Source organism: Aotus nancymaae, unplaced genomic scaffold (genome assembly GCF_030222135.1).
Source record: "Aotus nancymaae isolate 86718 unplaced genomic scaffold, 86718_ANA_hifiasm-v0.15.2.pri h1tg000029l, whole genome shotgun sequence".
NCBI classification, from domain to species: Eukaryota; Metazoa; Chordata; class Mammalia; order Primates; family Aotidae; genus Aotus; species Aotus nancymaae.
In genome coordinates this window covers 22,848,809-22,870,872 of record NW_026988442.1, presented here as the reverse complement: position 1 = coordinate 22,870,872, position 22,064 = coordinate 22,848,809, and the positions used below count along the sequence as shown (strand labels likewise).

At 44.4% G+C, this 22,064-nt stretch overlaps 1 protein-coding gene across 1 annotated transcript; it reads right to left on the bottom strand.

Annotated features, from left to right (window-relative positions):
- Nucleotides 1-246: 246 nt before the first annotated feature.
- LOC105727357 (peptidyl-prolyl cis-trans isomerase A-like) lies at nucleotides 247-696 on the bottom strand. Its single transcript, XM_064382897.1, has one exon. The coding sequence runs from the start codon at nucleotides 694-696 to the stop codon at nucleotides 247-249; it is 450 nt and encodes a 149-aa protein (XP_064238967.1).
- Nucleotides 697-22,064: the final 21,368 nt, after the last annotated feature.

Genomic DNA, 22,064 nt, shown 5'->3' with positions numbered 1-22,064 from the left:
TTATTTTGTTTTTATTTCATAATCATAAATTTAACTGTGCAGTCCAGCTAGGCATGGAAGGGAACAGAGAAAACATGGACCCCAAAGGGAACTGCAGGGAGAGCACAAAGATTCTAGGAGACGGCGAGCTGATGGGGTGGCGGGTGGTCTCCTAGTAAGTTCGACTTGTGTTTTATCTTAACCACCAGACCATTCCTGAGCTACAGAAGGAATGGTCTGGTGGTTAAGATAAAACACAAGTCGAACTTACTGGAGTTGTCCACAGTCGGCAATGGTGATCTTCTTGCTGGTTTTGCCATTCTTGGACCCACAGCGCTCAGTGGCCTCAGCAATATTCCTGCCTTCTTTCACCTTGCCAGGGACCACATGCTTGCCATCCAACCACTCCATCTTGGCAGTGCAGATGAAAAACTGGGAACTGCTTGTGTTGGGTCCACATTTGTCATCAAATTTCTCCCCGTAGATGGACTTGCCACCGGTGCCATTATGGCGTGTGAAGCCACCACCCTGATACATAAATCCTGGAATAGTTCTGTGAAAGCAAGAACCCTTATAACCAAATCCTTTCTCTCCAGTGCTCAGAGCATGAAAGTCTTCTACTGTCTTTGGAAACTCGTCTGCAAACAGCTCAAAGATGATGTGGCCCAAGGGCTGGCTGTTGATGGAGATGTCAAAGAATGTGGTGGGGTTGACCATGGCTAGTAACAGGGCTCCTGGCAGTGGCGGTGTCTACAAAGTTTTGTTTTTTTTTTTTTTTTTTTTCCGAGAGAGGGTCTTGCTCTGTCATCAGGGTTGGAGTGCAGTGGCACAATCATGGCTCACTGCATCCTTGACTCGCAGGGCTCAAAGGATCCTCCCATTTCAGCCTCCTGAGTAGCTGGGACGGCAGGTGTACCCCACCCCTTGCATGATAATTTTTATGTTTTTTGTAGAGATGGGGTTTCGCTGTTGTCCAGGCTGCTTTTGAACTCCTGGGCTCAAGTGTTCCTCCCGCCTTGACCTCCCAAAGTGCTGAGATTATAGGATTGAGTCACCACACCACGCCTCTTTTTTTTTTTTCTTTTTAATGTCAAAGAGCAGTCTGTTAAATTAGCTACGACCTTATGCATTAGCTATATGAGTGTTACAAAGTGTTGGCTGAGTCTGGATCCTTGAGGATAAATGTGAGAGGCATGAAATATATGCCCAGCTGTGGATTTGGTCCATTTCCTTCATGCTCATCTTCCCTCACTCCCAACATTGAACCTGTTAGCAGTCCTGCCAGGGCTGCTTTAAAAATGTGTCAAAGATTTGACTGCTTCTGACCGTTCCTCAGTTCCTGCCTTGGTCCTGGCCACCATCTTCTGTCACCTGGATGACCTCTGGGGCCTCCTTACTGGAATCCCTGCTTCGTGTTTCTCATCACACTTAGACTACGCTACACACTCCTTACCAGGGCCTCAAGGCCTTGCATGGCTTGCCCTCTACCCACCTCTCCGACCTCCTGTCCTCCTACTCTGCCCTCCCTCACTCTGTTCCAGCCACCCCGCCTTACCATGCCTCAAACCAACCAAACTCATTTCTGCCACAGGACCTTTGCACAGGCTATTTTCTCTACCTGGAATGCTCTTTGCCCAGATGGTTTCTTGGCTTGCTCTTCCATTTTATTCAGGTCTTTGCTCAAATATCACCCCTCCAGAGAGGCTTTCCCAATGGCCATGTCTAAGAAAATACCCACTTCCTTTCATTTTGCTTTTCCTTATGTTGCTTTAGTGTTGTATAGAGCATTTAATACTGCCTGACTATAAATAACAGTCCTACTTGTAAATATTTACTTGTTTTCTGTTCTTTGTCTGACCTGCTAGAATTTCAGGTCTGTGAGGCCGAGAACAAAGTTGACTCCCCGTTTCTCATGTCAGTGCCTGGTACATGGTAGATGCTCGGTAAAGAACTGTTGAGTAAATAAATCAACTAAAAATTTAGAACGAATGAGATGGTTCAATAAGGTTTCTGGTTACAAAAAAAGAATCCTGGGGGACAAAAGACTCTAGGAATTTCCAACCAAAAGGTACAGTACCTACATGACAACATGGCAGAGCTTCACAGAGGCATCTGAAAGCTTACTTAAGTCAATGGAGAGGCATATCGTGTTTTTGGATGGAAAGACAGTATGGTAAAGAAAACAATTTTCCCCAAATTAGTTCTTGAATTGAATGCAGTTTCAACCTAATGCCCTTAGGGTTATGTAAGTTGACAAAACTATTTAAAAACTCATCTGCAAAGATAAATAGGAAAAAGCCACCCAGGGATTTTTGGAAAAATAATGACAGAAGAGAACTTCAGTGTGAAGATTCTAATATGTATTATAAAGCTGTAATGATTAAGATAGTGTATTACTAGGGCAGGAATATACCAAAATACCCGTGAAATGGAATAGTAAATTCAACCAGAGAAAAAAGTGTTATGTTAGAATTTACTGTAAGAATTGGATTATAACCCATGAAATAAAATAGATAGTTATAAATCCATACTGATATAAACAATTATATGTACTGGAGGAGAAGGGACAGCTCTTCCTTGCAGAGGAATTTTGATTAATAGTTGTTGAGGAATGATGGAAATAGAAAATCACCAGTAGGCAAATACTGTGATAGCAATTGTCATAGGCAAGTACATCAACAGATGCTAAAATTAGTATTTAATATGATGAGAACAGGGTATTTGCATTATATCAAAGTATTTCCCCACAAGATATTTATTATTTACTAAGAGGAAAAATAGTAACATTACAGCATAGAAACCTGGCAGGCACCACCTTAACCAGGTGGTCAAGGTTAACATCATACATGACGGACACACTGACACGCACCAGCTGGTATGGTGCGTCATCATGCTCCCCTGCACTGTGAAAGGCACATTGCTTCTGCGATATTCATGCCCCCAATACATACCCTCAATCTAACCCTAAGAAAACATTAGGCAAACCCAAATTATGGGATATTTTACAAAGTAGCTGGTCAGTACCGTCTCAAAGAATCAAGGTCATGAAAGATGGAAGACCGAGGAACTGTCCGATTGGAGGAAACGCTGAAGACATGACAACTCAAGGCAATGTAGGATCTTGGATTGGAACCTGGAGCAGAGAAAGAACATTAATGGGAAAACGGGCGAAAATCAAATAAGGTCTGCAGATTAGTTATGTTAACTTTCCAGGTGCTTTTTTTCTTTCACTGTGGTTACATAAGTTCTTAACATTAGGGGAAGCTGGGTGCACTATGGTTACGTAAGTTCTTAACATTAGGGGAAGCTGGGGGAGAGGCATAAGGGAACTCTCAATTTTATTTTTGCAATTTTCTGAAAGCTTAAAATGATTTCAAATTGAAAGCTAAAAGAGTTTACTATAAGAGTAAGTTAGGGAAAAATAATGGATTATTCAGTTGATGGTGAGATAATTTGCTAACTGTTTGGATATATACATAATTTTAATTATATATATGTTTTATTTATAAAAGTATAATGCATACCATATACCAAAATAAACTCCATGTAGATTTAAACAGTTGATCTCTTGGAGATAGAAGAATGATGAGTAACAGAGGCTGGGAAGGGTAGTGGGGTTGGGAGGATAAAGAAGGGTTGGTTAATGGGTACAAAAATACAATGAGAGAAGGAGTAAGATCTAGTGTTCAGTAGCACAACAGGGCGACTATGGTTAACAATGATTTACTGTATATTTCAAAATAATTATAAGAGTGGAATTAGAGTGTTTCTAATACAAAGAAATGAATATTTAAGGTCATGCATATTCTAATTCTCCTGATTTGGTCATTATACATTGCATGCATGTATCAAAATATCACATGTATACCAGAAATATGTATGACTATTATGTGTCTATGAAAATTAAAATTAGAAAAATAGAAAATAAAAAAAGGAACATATATTCTTTAAAGCAAAATAAGAAACATTAAAGTTAGATGAAACGGTATTGAAAATGAATTTCTCATCCTCAATAATTAGAAATCAGTTAATCTCTATGCTGTGATTTGAATTAATATTTATGTAATGAATATATCATAATGTATTATAAATGCATATTAATATATTTCTATTTATGTTACTATTGATATTTTTATAAAAATAACTTATTGTCTACACCTGTCTAATTGTGTTACCTAGGGACATCCTGGTCAGTTTTCAGGTGAAGGTCAGATAAAACCGAACTCAAATTTAGGCTCCACTGCATACCAGCTTGTGTCTCTGAGTCTGTGCTTAGATGTTAATTAATTGGATTTGTATTTGTTTAGTGGCTTCTCTAGGTACCAGTCAGGGTACTAAGATCCTATTCTGGTTTATGCTTTTAGTCTTGATTAATTCATTTGTAGGCTGGAAATTACAGCACCTGCCTCCTAAGATTGTTGAAAAGTAAAAGATAGCATATTGAAGCCCTTGGAACGAAGCCTGGTATACTGTAGGTGCCCATTCAATGTTGGTGCTTCCTGTGTCCAAAAAGTAGGCGCTTCTTCCATGGTAAGTGAACACGCATAATCACCTAAATTACAAACACTAACAGTTAAGAATATAGTGTAGAGGTTAAGAAAGCACACTCTGGAACCAGACCAAGTTCAAATTCTAGCTCTTCTACATACTGGCTGTGTGACTTTGAGACAGCTATTTAAGCTGTCTCTGCTTCAGTTCCTCATCTACTAATTCCCCAAATTCCCCAATAAGAGGATCTACCTCAGAAGGGTGTTATGAAGATTAAATGAGTTAAGATTTGAAATGCATTTGGAACAATAGCTGGCATTTAATAAGTGCCACATAAAGGTTTGCTAAATGGAATACAAATTATACCTGGTCTTTCAAAATAGATCACAAAAGCAAAAAACCACTGTACTCTCTACATTGAGATTGGGAAAAGGTGCTATCCTTTTTAACTCTGTAAAGGCCTAGCCAGAGCCCCTGGGGGTCAGCCCACCCCTTTTGCCCTGGGCCTAGAGACCTGAAGCTTCATTCATGAGAGATACGCCAGAAACCAATGGGCTGCTTAGGGCAGGGCAGTGGAAATAGGGAGAGAAAAGCTTTACAGCGACATTAGAATTGAGGCAAATACAAGGATAGTGATTTCAGGTGGATTTGCTAATGAATGATTAACTTTCACCATTTTGACAATAAATCCAAGCTGCACCTCCGTCAATTCTTCTGAGATGGTGGTTAAGGTATTTAATACTTCAGGGATGAAGTTTTCTCCTCTAAAGAATTATAACTACAGCCTGGGCATAATGGCTCATGCCTGTAATTCCAACACTTTGGGAGGCCAAGGTGGGTGGATCACTTGAGGTCAGGAGTTCAAGACCAGTCTGGCCAACATGGTGAAACCCCATCTGTACTAAAAATAAAAACATTAGCCAGGTGTGGTGGCATGTGCCTGTAATCCCAGCTACTCGGGAGGCTGAGGTTGGAGAATTGCTTGAACCCAGGAGGCAGAGGTTGCATTGAGCCAAGATTGTGCCACTGCACTCCAGCCTGGGTGACAGAGCGAGACTCTGTCTCAATAAAAAAAAAAAAGAAAGGAAAAAAAAGAAAATTGTAACTATGAACTCCAATGTGGGGAGGATTAAATGAGCAAAAGCCAGTGACCAGGGCTTTGGAAACATGGACGTGGTGGCCATGGGTCTCAGAATTGCCAATTACCAGGACTGGCAGTTGTGTAAACCTCAAGTAGCACGAGACCCTGTCTACTCTCTGGACTTCCAGGGCCAAATGGGCTCCTAAGCAAATAAAACTCTGCCCAAAAAGACTACCGAGTGCTCTCGCAAAGGGGGCCGGCAAGTAGCAACCCAGTCGCTCTCAGCGTGCGTGGGCACGTCAGCCGCTCTCTCAAGCAGAAGTATTGTGTCCCAAGGTCCTTTTAAAATAAGCCTATTTTGAGATGTTTATATACAAACCAGGGAAAGAATGGGGGTATTATGCCCATAATGGAAAGTGCTCATAAATAAAAAGGCGCCATTTATCGTCCATTTCCAAGGCTGCTCTGTGGGCTGCTGCTGTAGAGCTAAGCCCGGGAGGGGACGGATGTTGGGTCTTGTCAATCAGGCTGGCTGCAGGAAGGAGTGGGCTTTGTGCTGAAGACCCTGAGCTTGCAGAGTTCCAGGAATTTCTTCTTTGTCACTGGGGCCTGGCTACCTCCAGCAGATGGAAGATCCACTTTAGGAAAATCGCCTTTTCATTGTAATCAAGGCTTACAACATGTTTTGGTGAATTCTTTAGAATCGCTGTAACCACTGTGGAGAGCCTGTGGGGGTAGAGGTGGGGAAGGGATGGGTTTTGAGTGCAGCATATCTCTCTCTCTCTCTCTCTCTCTCTCTCTCTCTCTCTCTCACACACACACACACACACACACACACACACACACACACGCCATGCAGGTTACTCTTAATTATTGGCTTGCTGGATTTGTTACCACAAACATACGCTCTCAGGTCACAGCTGCCCAGTGCTTCCCCATTACGGGGTAGGTGCGTATGAGGGATGGTGCATTTCGAAGGGTGAGGAACAAATCTATTTTTGAGCGCTATGTGCCAGGCACAGTGCTGAGAACTCTCTTTTCAGTATCTCATTTTATCCCCATACCAGCTGGAGGGAAACAGGTAATTCCTTCCAATTGTCTGAAATATGACACACAGGGTTGGCTTGTAACCTGGAGGTGGTTTCTCCTCCCCAAACAACTCCAAGAGTCCTTTTACAAAGCAAAGTGGAGTTGCCATTGGTTAGGATAAAGAAGTTACCCCCCAACTCTGTTCATCTTTCCACTCCAGACGAATAAGGGCCAACCCCCATCCCTTACTCCAAACTGTTGGCCAGTAGGATGAGTGCTATGTGGAGAACATACAGGATTTGAAGTTAAAGGAAAAGTCAAATATACAGAGAGAGAATAAAATGGTTGTTACCAGGGGTGGGGCAAGGAGATGTGTGGAGAGAAAATGAGGAGATACAGGTCTAAGGATACAAAGGTGCCGAGATGTGGGAGGAACAAGTATAGAGTTCTCAAGTGCAACGTGAGACAATAGTAATAGTTATTAATACTGTATTAATAGTTATTAATACTGTGCTGTATCAGGATTTTTGCTAGGAGTGTCCCTTAGGTGCTTTTGCCACACACACACACACAAAGGGTAACTATGTGAAATGATAGATCTGTGTATTCACTTGGCTCTATTTCACTATGTATATCAAAGTTCATGTTGCATGCCTTAAATATATACAATAAAATAAATAGAGGAGGCTTGAATGCCATGGGTTCATTGCAATTGTGGCCTGCTCAGTAGAGTCAAAGAGCACTGGCTGGGGAGTCCTCAGTATCGTATGACGTCTTAGACCAGGGGCTCTGGATCTGGCTGCCTGGACTCAGTCTTAGCTCATCAGCTGGGACCTTGAGTAGATTTTCTTTTGCTGTGTCTCAGTCTCAGTTTTCTCATCTCTAAAATGGACACACAATGGTACCTACCTCACTGGGCTGGTGAGATAATGCATGGAAGAGGCTATAGCAGGTATGCCCTTCTAATAGTTCTCTGACCCTCTTGTCACCTGCAAGTTTCCCGGGCATTTCCTGCACATATCCAAGTCCTCCAGCCTCAAGCAGCTGTGATTCTGTCTGCCCAAGGGCTCCTCTGGTGCTCGGGAGGGTGCTCAACCCCTGCACAGGACATTCAGAAGTGCCAGGGAGTTAATGTCCCAGGAGGGACCCTCAACCAGTGGAAGATGGGAGTTGGTGGATCCACACCCAGTTTTCTCACACTCAGAGGAATACTTCTCACGTGTGAAACACGGAGCTTCCTAAAGTGTCCCCGGTGGGACTGAGCCTTAGTTATCCACAGAGGTGACCTACTTATCACTGTACCATTTATTGACCTTTCTTTCTTCTCTGTTTTATTTTCTAGCTCTCACTGTGCTTCCGGGGACCACCTCCTGAGTAAACACCCTGCAACCAAGTTCTCCTCTTAGAGTCTGTTTTGAGGGAACTCAACCAAGACAGGGACTTAGCATGAAGCCTAGCATTTAATCAGTACTCAGCAAGCAGTATTTACCATTAATTAATATTTTTTAGAGACAGGGTCTTGCTATGTTGCCCAGGCTGGAATGCTGTGGCTATTCACAGGGGCGATCCTACTACTGATCAGCATGGGAGTTTTGACCTGCCTCGTTTTCTCCCTGGGCCTGTTCATCCCTCCTTAGGCAACCTTGTAGTCCCTGCTCCTCAGAGGTCACCATATTGATGCCAAACTTAGTGAGGACACCTGAGCCATACTGTGCTGCAGTCCAGAACTCCTGGGCTCGAGCAGTCCTCCCGCCTCAGGCTCCCGAGTAGCTGGGACTACAGGGGTGCACCACGGTGCCCTGCAGCATTTACTGTTGTCTTCCTGCGGTATTAGCTCTACTACCTCCCTGACTTTGCAACACCTGAAATCCAGGGGGTGTCTGGTACTTTCTCTTGGCTTGTGCCCAGCTTTGGAGAATATGAGCTCTGGCTGTGAGCTAGAGGGTGCCTGGATATGAATGTCCCCTCTTCTTGAGTTTTGGCTTCAGCACCTGCCCACAAATAGTTCCCGTGATCTCAGGGAACTTGGCCATCATTCGCAAGAATGTGTCCTTCCTGCTGGATGATGGCTCATGCGTGAGAGTGAAAGAATCTACTAGCTGTGTGCCCTGGAGAAGGTGGCTGAGCCTCCATTTCCTCTTCTGTACTTGGGGAATTAAGAAGATAGGGTTGTTGAGATGATTAAACAAGGTAATGTTCATGAAATGTTCAGTACAGTGCTTAGCACAGAGGGAGGACTGTATACACAGAGGTCAGAGATTTTCTCTAGATCAGCCTCCCCACTGCATACCTGGAAATCTCAGGCTCAGAGAGTGACCCGTCATGGCTTTTAAACATGCAGTTGCGCCTTCCATAAGATGAAAGGTGGGTGGAGTGGAAGGGCCTGGCAGGCCTGAATGACAGCAAACTTCCTTCCTGGCCACTTCCTGCAATGGCAGCCTCCACTGATCAAATATTCATCAAACCTAAACAGTGTGTCCATAACACCGTGCAAAGATGAGAAGGGCACTCATCAGGCCCCCAGGAAGCTCATGGCCAAGTGATGCTGCTCAGGAGTATGAAGGTGTTTTCAGGGCTCTGGGAGGAACTAATCTGGGAAGTTTCGGATAACTTTAATAACTAAAATATCATTTTTGATAGCTATATAATCATATTAATCATAAACATTTATTGATGCCTTCTCTGAGGCAGGCACAGTTTTAAATGGTTTATAGAAATCAATTCAGTTGATCCTATACTGGTAACAGACAGACTATTACTATGTTCTCCATTTGACAGAGAAGAAAGTGGGTCCCAGAGAGGTCATGCAGTTTGCCTAGAGTCACACAGTTGGTAAAGTAGGGGCACTGGGATTTGAAATTGGATAGTACGGATCCAGAATCTTTACTTTTAACTTCCACTGTACTACCCCACACTTAAAATAACACAGGAGACCTGGTTGTCTGAACTTTCAGGGTTTGTAGAATCTTTGTGCAACTTTTAGCTTAATGATGCTTAGGTTCATTTTGGCCTGTTGGCTTCTTCCTGAACTCTCATAAGCTTTAAGTTCTGGGTTTGGGTTGGATTCCCTGGGAAACTTGAGTCAGTCAGATGTGCAAACACAACTGGATGCCAGCTCTGTCCTGGTTTCCTGGGGGCCCCATTGCAGTGTCTAAGTGTGAGGAATTTATCATGGTTTCCCAGGACATTACTGACTAGCCAACCATTTCCATCCTATAGATGGAGGGTGTTGAACCTTTTCAGGGTCACAGATTGTGGTTAACACTGTTTTGGTGTCCTGCCAAGATCCCCTTTGCTGAGCCATCCCCGAGCTGCTGTGAGTGTTGGCTGCTAATGATTCGTAGTTGCCCTTTTCTTAGGATTGCTGTATTTAGCAAATAAAAATACTTAATTTTATCTGGAAAACCTACGTCATCTCCAGAGAAATGTCCTTGATTGATGGGAGCAACTCACAGCCAGTAACTGGAGGATGAAGGGGTGTAAGAGGCTGGCCTCATGCCATGGGCTGAGGTAACTCTGTGTATAATTCTCTGGTGTCCCCCTGGGGATCATGCCAGGGTTACATATTACCCAAGATCACACCCTTGCTGGGTTCTTTTCTCTGACTTTTCCTAGAAAGTTTCCCCTGTGAGTCCTTCCTCAGTAACTCCCATGACCCTGAATCCTGGCTTTAGCTTCTGCTTCTAGGAAACCCAGATCCCTTTCAGAATGTGATAAAAACTGGACTCTGTCCTTTAAAAACAGCACAGATGCACCTATACGCCAACATTGACACATGATTTTTGGGATTTACCTTGAAGGGAGCCCCTTGCTTCATCCTATGTTTCCCAAATCTTGTCTATCTCGCCCTCTTCTAGCTGATAGCAGGTGACTGGCAGCCACTGGGGTAAAATAGGGTTAGCACGAAGTTAGCACAGCAAATTATAAGCAGGTTCTTGGTTTTTTTTGCCTGTGTGATTTTCATTATTTGCAGAAATTCTGTGTGGAAATCTAAACATGCCCAGAGAGAGGAAGCTGTCAGCTGAATGCTGTGATAAGAGATGGTAGTTGAAAGAACATGAAGGAAATCCAAGTCTGATCAAGTCACCTACCTGTTTAAAACCCTTTAAAGACTTGTCATTGCTCTCTTGATAAAGATCAAAGTTCTGGACAATGTCTTGAGGACCTCCATGGATAGGTCCCCCTTCTGCTGGCTTCATTCCAAATCACTTTCCCATTTGATCTCCATGCCCCAGTGGCCACGCTGGTTTCCTTTAGTCTTTCCAACTCAGCGTGCTCCTTCCTGCCCCAGGGCCCTTGCACATGTCACTTCTTTTCTTTTGATTACTCTTCTCAGCCTTCTTGCTCCTCCATTACTCAACCACTTCCTTGGGGAAGCTCTTTTTGACTTCCCAGATCAGACAGACGCACTCACGTTATCTAGGACTTCTCCTTCATGTTAATTACCTATTGCTTTAATAAATTACCCCAAATGTATCATAAGCCACAAACATTTATTACCTCCAAGTTTCTGTGAGTTAGGCATTTGGGAATGGATTAACTGGGTGGTTTTGACTCAAGAGTCACTCCTGAGGTTGCAGTCAGGTTGTTAGCCAGGGATCTAGTCATCTGGAGAGGCTCCACTGGGGATAGTGGCTCTGCTTCCAAGATAATGACATGGTTGCTACAAGTCCCCTGTTCCTCCCTAAAGGGGGGTTCTCCCTTACCCCTCACATGCCTGAGTATCCTCATAACATGGCAACTGGTACTTCCCCTAGAGCAAATGATGAGAAGAGAGACAGAAAGACAAAGAGTGAATCCACCCAAGATGGGGCCACAGTCTTTTTATAGCCTAATCTTGGAAATGACATCCCATCCCTTCTATTCCCTACACTAAGGCACTGAATCCAACTGATACTCCAGGAAAAGGGAATTCAGCTCCACCTCTCAAGGGGAGGAACATCAAAGGCTTCTTGGACCTATCTGTAAAAACACCACTGTCATTTACCATGGCTGGTTTCATTGAACTGGTATGATTACTTGATTTGTGTCTGTCTGGGCTGCACTCTTCAAAGAGGAAGAGCCTCTCCTTTATTTCTCCTTTCACCATCATATCCCAGTGCCCAACCCATAGTTAGCACTGAATATTTATTTAATGAATGGAATGATTTTAATTTTTTTTGTCAGTATAGTTCAAGAAAAATCTGGCAAAGAGGTCATGATCAATTTTTGATGGAATGTCACTGAAGCTCAGCCTGCACATGAAAATCCCTGCAGCTGGCTGGCCTTTTGATTTCAGTTTGAGGGGGAAGCATAGAGTGAGGAGCTATCATTTTTTTTCTTCATTCATTTAGCGAACATTTATTGAGCACTTATTGTGGTCTAGAAAGAGTGTCAGGCACTGAGGATGCAGAGCTTAATAGGACGCACAGTGGTTTTTATAAATTAAGACATCCACATGTTCGCGTATAAAGCAGCCCAAAGCCTTTTGAACGATCTTCAGACATGAAAGACAATAGGCAGCTGTATTGGAAACAGACTCCTTGATACTGAGTTTGCAGAAGCTGTTTGATCAGCCCAGCATGTCGCCCAAGTGAAGTGGAGTATTTACATTTAATTCCAAAGTGGTTGTGCCAGCATCAATCCTCTGGTTTTCATACTTTTTGGTCACTGTTTGCAAATGTAATAAAAGGTTTTTGTCAAAGGAGCTGGATAGGGATGGAAAGAGAATGGTATTCTATGTGACTGGTGGGAAGCTTGAGTGGTTGATGCTGGGAGACAGTCGGCTGAGGTCACCGGGGCATACGTGGAGAACGGGGATGATGTGAAGAAAAGGAGTTGGAGAAAATGAAATAGCAGCAAAAATGGGCTTGGGCTAAAATGCATGCAGCATGGGAAAAGCCCTGGTGTGACTCTCAAGGACCTCAGCTCTGGTCCTCACATTGCTACATACTTCCTTTTCTGGGTCTCTGTGTCTTTATTTGTAAAGTAAGTGCATTGTATCAGACCAGAGGTTTTAAAACCTCTTTTTCCTTAGCTATCTCTAGTGCCACCCAGATATGTAAAACAGAAGATTTAAGCCTCTCTTCTCAGATGACTAAGAATAGGGGGCTGTATCCCATGCCATTGGTGTCTCTTGCATATTCTCTTGTTCTGCAAAATTTTGGCTCATTCCATTAAATTCCAGCTGCCAGCACGTGCTCCCTGTCACTCCCTCCTTGGCCAAGGGCTATTTCTGGCTGCCAGAGTTCGTTTTGCCACTTCCTGGCATGTTGGAAGTACTGGAGAATTAATGTCCCTCGTAAGCAGCTCTGAACCAATGATGGATGGGAGTCGTGGTATTTATACCCCAGCTCCTGCACGCCTCAGGTGGGGTGTTGCTGATGCATGTCCTCCAGACTGGCTCACACAGTTCCCTAAGAGGCACAGGCTCTACCTGTCCACAGTGATAACTGCATTGATAACACATCCCTTGTTGGCTGCCTTTCCTTCCCTTTCTCACTTCTTCACTCCCCAAGTGGTGACCCTAGAATCACCTTCCAAATATACAACTTACACTTAAATCCTTCTCTTGGTCAGCTTCTAGGGAAACCCAAACTAAGACAGGGACTAAGAGCAGAAAACTTCTCCTTTCCGCCTTCCTCATCCACCTGAGACATCTCTGCAGAGCCCCTAGGCCTAAGGGCAGTGTGCAAACCATTGGACTAAAACAAAAAAAGCTTTGCGTTTCCTTAATGGTGGTGGTGTTAAAAAATGCACACCTCTCTGCTTTAGTAGAACATGGTGTATTAACAGCAAGTTTACACAGGCATTTTCAGGTGAAAGGAACCAGATTCTTTAGAAACCCGAGGTCAGATTATGCTTCAACTTTGTAGAAGGGTTATTATGAACTAGCTTTCTCTTTTCTCACTTGCTTTATGGAGTGAGGAAATGAGTCTGTGCCAATTGGCAGATACGCTGACCAAAATAGGTTGAAGACAATGAAGCTTGAATGCTTTTAGATGGATATCGGCTCCCCGCTTTTGACTGGCGTTCTTTCCTGTCTCTTCTTCCAACCTTCACATGGAGGAGAAAAGGGAAAATCGGGTCCTTAGAGATGTTTCTCCCCTGCAGCTGGGAAGGAAGAACAAGAAGCATGAAGGGGCGTGTGTGCCGCGGGTGCCCTGCTCAAACTCCCTTGCCCTTCCCGCTTCGGGGGACAGTGGCCTGACTTCTGACTTTCTGCACCTGCACTTCCTTGCCTGGCTGGTGCTTTGTTGCTTTTCAGGGAATTAACACTCCCTGGGAGCAGCCCTCAGCCAGTGATTGATGGAACTGGGATACAGATACCCCAATTACCCTGTTCCTGGGGTGGGAAAACTCAGGTGTATAAGGGACACCAGTCCCATTCCATTCCCAGGATTGAGCTCTCATCACCCGCAGCAGTAACATGCTTGATAACACTCCCTGTACCGGCTGCCTTTCTTCCCTGCTTCGCTTTTCCATTCCTCTATGGATATTTTCTCACACCTCCCAAATAAATTTTAGGTGCTCAAATTCTTGTTTCAGAGTCTACTTTTGGGAGAACTCGAACTACAACCAGAGTTTCCCAGGCAAGCGCTGGGTACTTTCTGCTGATCCCTTATTTGTTCCTGGGGGTCTGTCTTCTTTGGCCACAACATCAGTTGATGAGAGAAGGTTCATGGGTGCTGTCAAGTGCCTCTGGGCTGGGGACCCAGACTTGGCGAGACCCCTAGGAGACTGCTGTGAGCTGGGAGTACAGGCTAAAGGACATGTGTCCTTCCTGCATGAACAGCTCTAGGTTCACTTCCTCATGGGCCAGACCTGCTTCTCTTGGGTGAATTCTACACCTTTACGTGGCTTCTGCAGTAATCTGTGGTCTCTGCTCACCACTGTCTACTTTGCCTGTTAGGCTCCTGCAATACAATAGCAAGCAAGCTACTTGGAGTCTCCCCACATCCCATTTCCTATTCGTTTCATGCCTGTTGAGTTCAATTAACTGTTCTCTCTGTCTATATTGCCCTTCTCTGCCTTTCCGTTAGCAACATCCTATGTATCCTAAAAGATCCAGTCTAAGGATGACTTCCTGTATAAAGTCTTCCCTGCATCCCTTGGGTGGAACAAGAGCCCTCGACCTTGTCTTCATGCCTCCCACCCCCGCCCCAGCATCTCACTCTAACAGCACATTCACACACTGCACTGAAATTGTCGATGTATACATCTGTCTCTCCACCAGACAATGAGCTCCTTCGAAACCAGGCCGTGTATTATTCAATTTTTGAATACCCAGTGTCCTTCAAAGGGACTGGCACACTGTAGGTGCTGGATGTAGGGTGGGTCCCCCTAAAACAGACACCAAGATGGAGATTTGTTTGCAAGTGATGTGTTAAGAAACTGCTCCCAGGAGAAACCAGGAAGGGGGTGGGGGAGGAAAGAAGGCTAGTGAAGGGGAGGAGACCAAGTGAAGACAGGATTTCAGGCATAAGTCTCGCTGAGGGGAGCCTCTGCCTGACCTTGTGGGGAGCTCTGGGGGCATGAGTTATGCCTCAGGAGTTGTCCCGAAAGCTGGGCTTGTGCATTCCCGCACCAGACAGTCATAGGCTGCAATGCTCCAAGGAGACATAAACACCCAGGCACTTCTGCGTCTCTGTGTGTGGGGGCCAAGTGGTCCAGGAGCCCAAAGCCAGCCTTCTGGAGGCAGGCCCAGATATGGGAGGTTACAGACAAAAGCCAGGGGGTGATCCGCCCACAGAATCCAGGGCAGTGTCCCACAGAGGATCAGGGGCCACCACCAGAGTGTCTACTAGAAGTCTCACTGCATGCCTGGTGACTTGCAGGGAAACGCTGGCTGGACAGACCCCCTGTGCCACTCCTGTCACCTCCAACTCAGCATATCTCAAACCCAGCTCATCATGTGGCCCATCATCTGTCCTCTCCCTGCACCTGTTCTTGCCATGCTGAGTGTTTGGCTCCAACATACTCTGAATCTCCAAAGCCAGATGCCAGAACTTGCTCTTGTAAGTTCACACCTCATGAATTCACCCAAATCTTTCAATTCTCTTGTCAAAGTCTTTTTTGAAGTCATCTTCTTTTCATTATTCTCATTAACTTGCTGCTACATTCTCAAAGCCAAGGATGGCACTTGTGCTTATTGAATGAATGAATGGATGGATGGATGGATGGATGGGTGGATGGCCCAATTTGCTGAAAGAACTCCTACCTCCATAGCTTGGTGTATTAGTCTGTTCTCACGCTGCTAATAAAGACATACCCAAGACTGAGTAATTTATAAAGGAAAGAGGTTTAACAGACTCACAGTTCCACATGGCTGGGGAGGCCTCACAGTCAGGGCAGAAGACAAAGGAAGAGCAAAGGGACATCTTACATGGCAGCAGGCAAGAGAGCTTGTGCAGGAGAACTCCCATTTATAAAGCCATCAGATCTGGTGAGACTTATTCATTACCACGAGAACAGTAAGGGAGAAATCGCCCCCATGATTCAATTACCTCCACCTGGCCCTGCCCTTGACATGTGGGGATTATTACAATTCGAAGTGAGATTTGGGTGGGGACACAGACAAACCGTATCACTTGGCATGCACTTTTTCCATTAGCTGATCCCACCCTCTTTCTTAATTTTTATACATTCCTGAATACACATTCTATTTACCACAAAACACACCACTCATTCTTATGCAGCATCACTCATGTGTCTTGACTTCTCTTCTTTGCACCTAAAAAGCCTGATTTCTCATCTTTTCTTGTAAAAATCCAGCATATTTTCTGAGGCCCTTCTCCCTGGGTGAGTTCTGTCTTTGAGCTTGTGACATTTAGTTTGCTGCTCTCCTAGGGAACCGCTAAAAAGATTTTTTGGCTTTGCTATCTTTAAAAGACAATGAGCTCCTCCGTATCAAGAATTGGATGTGTGGTTGGCTTAGTGTCTTAGTCTGTTTTCTGTTGCCATAACAGAATACCAGAAACTGGGTAATTTCCAAAGCAAAGGCATTTATTTCTTATAGTTCTGGGGGCTGGGCACATCTGTTGCGGATCTTCATGCTGGTGGGACTTTCTGCAGAGTCCCTGGATGGCACAGGACGTCACACGATAAGGGGGCTGAGTGCTAGCTCAGGCCTTTCTTTCATAAAGTGACTAATGCCCCACACTCATGATTTCATCTTAATCCTAATTACTTCCCAAAGGTCCCACCTCTCACATCTCACAGTTGGATTTCCCACCCTCTTAATACTATTCAATGGAGATTAAGTTTCAACATGAGTTTCAGAGGAGACAGACATTCAAACCATTGCGGCTTGTCACCAGATAGTTTAGTTGTCTCTTCTTGTGGGCACATAGGACTATGCTTTCCTATCTCTGGGAACTAAGCCACAACCATGTGACTTCTTTTGACCAATCAAAGGTGAGCAGGGTAACTTGTGCCACTTCCAGGTGGAGTCATGAAAGAGCCAGTGTGGGATTCTCCACATCCCCTTTTCCTGTTTTAGCAATCATGGAAAGACAGAGTTGGAGCCTCCCTCAGCCGTGGTCCCTGAGTGAGGACGCTGTAGATTGAAGGCCCCTGGTTTCCACAACAGATATGTGGCATAGGCAAGAAATTAATTTTTGTTGCTTCTAGTCACCAAGATTTGGGGGTTGTCACACGGCCTAACCTAGCCTCTTGTGACTGACGTAGTATCGGATTCATCTTCCTAGCCCTTCAGAATCTAGGAAGTGTCTTTGTGTAGAAGTGCCTCAAGGTAGACATATTGAATGAAGTACACTAAGAAACTCTGTTTCTGGACTGAAGTCACTGCTACTCTGCGGCTGAGGTGATGAAAAGGATCAAATGGGCCTGCTCTAAAACTAAGGCGTTAAGAGGTGGAATTTACACAGATGAGTTAAGTGAGGCATTGAACGACTGCTCATTGAATTTTCATTTTAGATGGTCAATGAGGTGGTTACAGTTTTGAAATGGGAAGAATGTTCTCCACATTCTATTTCTCTTCTTTCCTCCCTCTTTTCCTTTCTTCCTTCTCTCCCTCCCTCCCATTTCACCCTTTTCTTCCTTCCTCCCCTCCTTTCTTTCTCGTAAACTTAGTTCTAGCTGTTGGTTGAGCACGATCAGCTTGTATGAGAAGTAGGAAGAAACCAGCCTTATGATTTTTAATTTCTTTAAAGGATGAATAAAGAACAGAAAACCTAGATATAAGAAAAATAAAATTGTGTTTTGAAAAGATTAATCTTTATGCTAGCAGAGGCAGTCTTGATCAGATCTTCTATTTCTCAATTTCTCATCCTCTATAGCTCAAATTTCACCCCAAAAGCAAAAGAATAAGATTTTCTAATGGCAAAAATAAATCTAATACTAAGTTTTTGTGTCTTGCTTTTCTCACTTTCTGGGATTGTATCCTATTATCATGGTCCAGGATCTCCAAAAGACCTTCAAGAAAAGAATTTTTTCATCAGTGACTGTGACAAATGAATCACACGGACAATTTGCTACAATTTTTTTTTTTTTTTTTGGTACAAAGGCAAGAAATTCTGAGTGGGGAAGCTCAGACTTCACCAACCTCATGGTCCTGAAATTACTCATCCAGACATGAAACTAAATTGAAAAATCAGAGAGATCTAGTTTGAAAGAAAAAAGAATGGTTGATGGCCTGATAACCAAGTAAGCACTCATTGTGCTTTTGTGCTATTGGATGAAGATACTTGGATCAAAAGAGGACTTGGAAACGTCAAAGAATTGACAGGCAGGGCTAAAAGACTCGGGCAAAGTGTTTATCATACCAAAAAAGAAAAAAGCATACATCTGGAGTGTCAGCAGTAGCACTCTGACCGGAAAGCCTCACATCTCCCCTCTTGCCATAACAAACTCATTGACAAGAACTGTCATTGACTGTGCTTTATCTCTCATGTGCTACTCTGAGGGCGCATTCCAAGTGCATCCCACGTAAATTGAGGTTTGCTTCCTGACCTGGGAGATCAATTCACTGTCAAAGAGAGCCGGCTGATGAATCACCTTGTGGCTGCCACTGCATTGAAAATCACATCAAATACCTTCTCAAACACACTTCTGAATTACATGCTGGAATCTCCAAAGAGAAGGTTATAGATGAATCTGGAAAAACGTGTATTCATCTATGTAGCTCACCAGCCTGGGTATCTCACAAAGCCAATGAAAGGAGGCAGGTGCTCAGCGGTTTGGGTTGTTTTTGCAGTAGTGTGTCGGGGTTAATAGCGTGGATCTTGGAGCCTGGTAGCCAGGTGTGAAGCCTGGAGCTTGGAGCCTGGTGGCTGGGTGTGAAGCTCTGTGACCTTGGGCACATTATTCAGTGTCTCTCTGAATAAGTTTGAAAAACTCTGATTTACTTTTCTTGGCTACAAAACAAAGATGGCTATCATGGTACCTTCTTCCCTCAAAGAAAGGGTTGTATCTTAAGCTGATTCCCTCAAGGGAACACCCCAGACATAGATTTAAGAGCAAGTAGTTAATTGGGAGGTGAAGATAGATGAGTAGTAAAGGAAGACAGGAAGGAGCAAGTTTACCACTGCAGGTGACTTGAGCTTAATCCCCCTGGGGAGTGCTGGAGACGTAAAACACACAACTCAGGTAAAACATGCACTCCAAGGGTGAAGGAGGCAGGGTATTTATACACCAATTCCAAGCCAGCCTTAATTGAGGACGGCTTTCATATGCGAGGGCATGAATGTACATGTGCTGTGTGAGTGCGTACGCCTGGCGGGGGTGTGAATTCCCTGACACTTTTGGCTGCCATTCAGCCTGCCACGTGGGCTCTGTCAGGAAGGGAAAGGTCTCAGGCAAAGCAATGCATGAGCTGACAGCTGGCCATCAGGCAGTGTGTGATGAAGTAGTGAGGACGAAGTGTGTGTGCAGGCCTACAGCCTGTTGTGAACATTAAATGAGTTAATTATTGTGAAACACTTAGAAGAGTCCCTGGCACAAAGCAAGCACTCCTTCAAGAGCTTGATTAAAACTGAGGTTAGATGGCTGTTCTTTGGGGTGACTTATTATCTCAGGATGGATTTTAGTTTTGTTTTTCACTTTTTTCTTTGAGATGATGCACTGCTATTAGGACCTTGGTACCATCCTGCTGGCCAAATGCACTGTGGGTTTTCTTGGGGATGATTGTGTAAATGTAAAGAGGGTTTACTGATGGAACTGTCTCAGTCAGAGGGAATGTCATCATGCCATGGCCTTTGTGACAAATATCTGCCTGTTAGGAAAGCTGACACATGACCAGCACCTCACTCAATACTGGAGATCACAGCCTATGCTATGCTGCAGTCACAAGCCTGGAATCTTAGGGGCTTAACAAGAATTAACACCAGTCTAAGCTATTCTCTCCACCCAACCTGCACTGTGAACTCATTGAAGACAGGTGCCAGGCTGAATGATATGGACATACTGCTGTATCCCTAGAACTTATGGGATGCAGCACAGAGAAGGGCCAATGGTAAGTGAATGAATGAATCAATCAAACAAATCCCCTAAGCATCATGCTCACCACTTTTCCTTCATTTGAAAATTGGTTTCCTCCCATTGAACATATACTCAGCTCAAATTCTGCTGCCTTCTTGAAGCTCTCTGGAGTCTGAAATGATCCCCCTCCCCTAACTTCTTGAACACCTTATGTCTCTCCTTGGGGTACCACAGTCTGACATTCTGCCACGCACTGTGTAACAAGTGTCTATGTCGGCCCTTACTTTTCTCTCAAATCCCATTGCGGGTTTCCAGTGAGAGTATCCACATTAGGACATTCTCTATGTCCTGACCTGGCCTAGGAGACTGTGTGCTCTAGGTCCCGAGTCTCCCCCTGGGATCTCACCTACCACTTTCTCCTCTCCTGCTGTACTCTGGCCACAGTTTCCTCAGCTGTTCCTTGCACATGTCACACATGGTCCTGCCTCAGGCCTTTTTCACCAGCGCTTCCCTATGACTGGAATCCACTTTTTGCCTCCAAATCACTTGCTCAGATGATTCATATCACTGCTCAAGTGCCATCCCCTCAGAAAAGCCTTCCCTGACCACTATATCTTAAAAAACACACACTACCACTCACGCCTGTAATCCCAGCACTTTGGGAGGCTGAGGCAGGCGGATCACCAGGTTAAGAGATCAAGACCATCCTGGCCAACATGGTGAAACCCCATCTCTACTAAAAAAATGCAAAAATTAGCTGGGCATGGTGGCGCGTGCCTGTAGTTTCAGCTACTCGGGAGACTGAGGCAGGAGAATTGCTTGAACCCGGGAGGTGGAGGTTGCAGTGAGCCGAGATTGCACCACTGCACTCCAGCCTGGTGCCTGGCTACAGAGCGAGACTCTGTCTCAAAAAAAAAAAACCCACACACACTACCATATTCATCTGCTTTCTATTTTTTTTGTATCACATATTTGATTGTCCTGCCTGCTCCCTGCACCTACAATAAAGCAAACTCTTTTTTTTTTTTTCTGAGATGGAGTCTCACTCTGTCATCTAGGTTGGAGTGCAGTGGTGGGATCTCGGCTCACTGCCGCCTCTGCCTCCCAGGTTTAAGCAATTCTCCTGCCTCAGCCTCCTGGGTAGCAGGAACTACAGGTGCCCGCCACCACGCCTGGCTAATTGTTGTATTTTTAGTAGAGATTGGGTTTCATTAGGTTGGTCAGGCTGGTCTCAAACTCTTGATATCTCGTGATCTGCCTGCCTTGGCCTCCCAAAGTGCTGGGATTACAGGCATGAGCCACCGTGCCTGGCCAATAAAGCAAACTCTTTAAGGACGAAGACCTCATTTTATTTACTGTGGTATCTCCAACTCCTACGGCAGTGACTGGCACTTAATAGGAGCACAGTAAATATTTGTTAAGTAAATAACGTTTGTTAAATAAATGCCTAAGGATTACTGTCCCATTTTAGAAACGGGGTAACCGAATCTTACAGAGTTGGAGAAAACTGCACAAAGGTACATCGTTATTTACTTACCTCTCATTTACAGTACGTGGACTATGTACAGGCATGTCTTAGTTATTCAGGCCGCTATAACAAAGCACCGGAGACTGAGTGCCTTAGAAATAACAGAAATTTATTTGTCACATTTATGTAGGCTGGAATATGAGTGTCCTAGCATGGTTGGGTTCTGGTGAGGGCCTTCTTCTGGGATGCAGATTGCTAACTTCTTGCATCTTCACGTGGTGGAAAGAGAGCTCAATAGCTTTTTGATCTCTTCTCATAAGGGCACTAATCCCATTTGAGAGGACTCTACTCTCATGGCTGAATTACCTTCCCAAACCCCACTGCCAGATAGCATCATAATTGGATTAGGATTTCAACATATGAATTTTGGGGGGCCACAAACATTCATCAGTCCATTGTAAGGCACTTCACTTTAATCTTTCTAACAGTAAATTTTTTACATGTAGGAAAACCGAGGCACAAAAAGGCTTTGTAACTTGCCCAAGGTCACATAGCCAGGGAGTGGCAAAGTGGTGGTTTGAACCAGATGGTCTTCCTCTT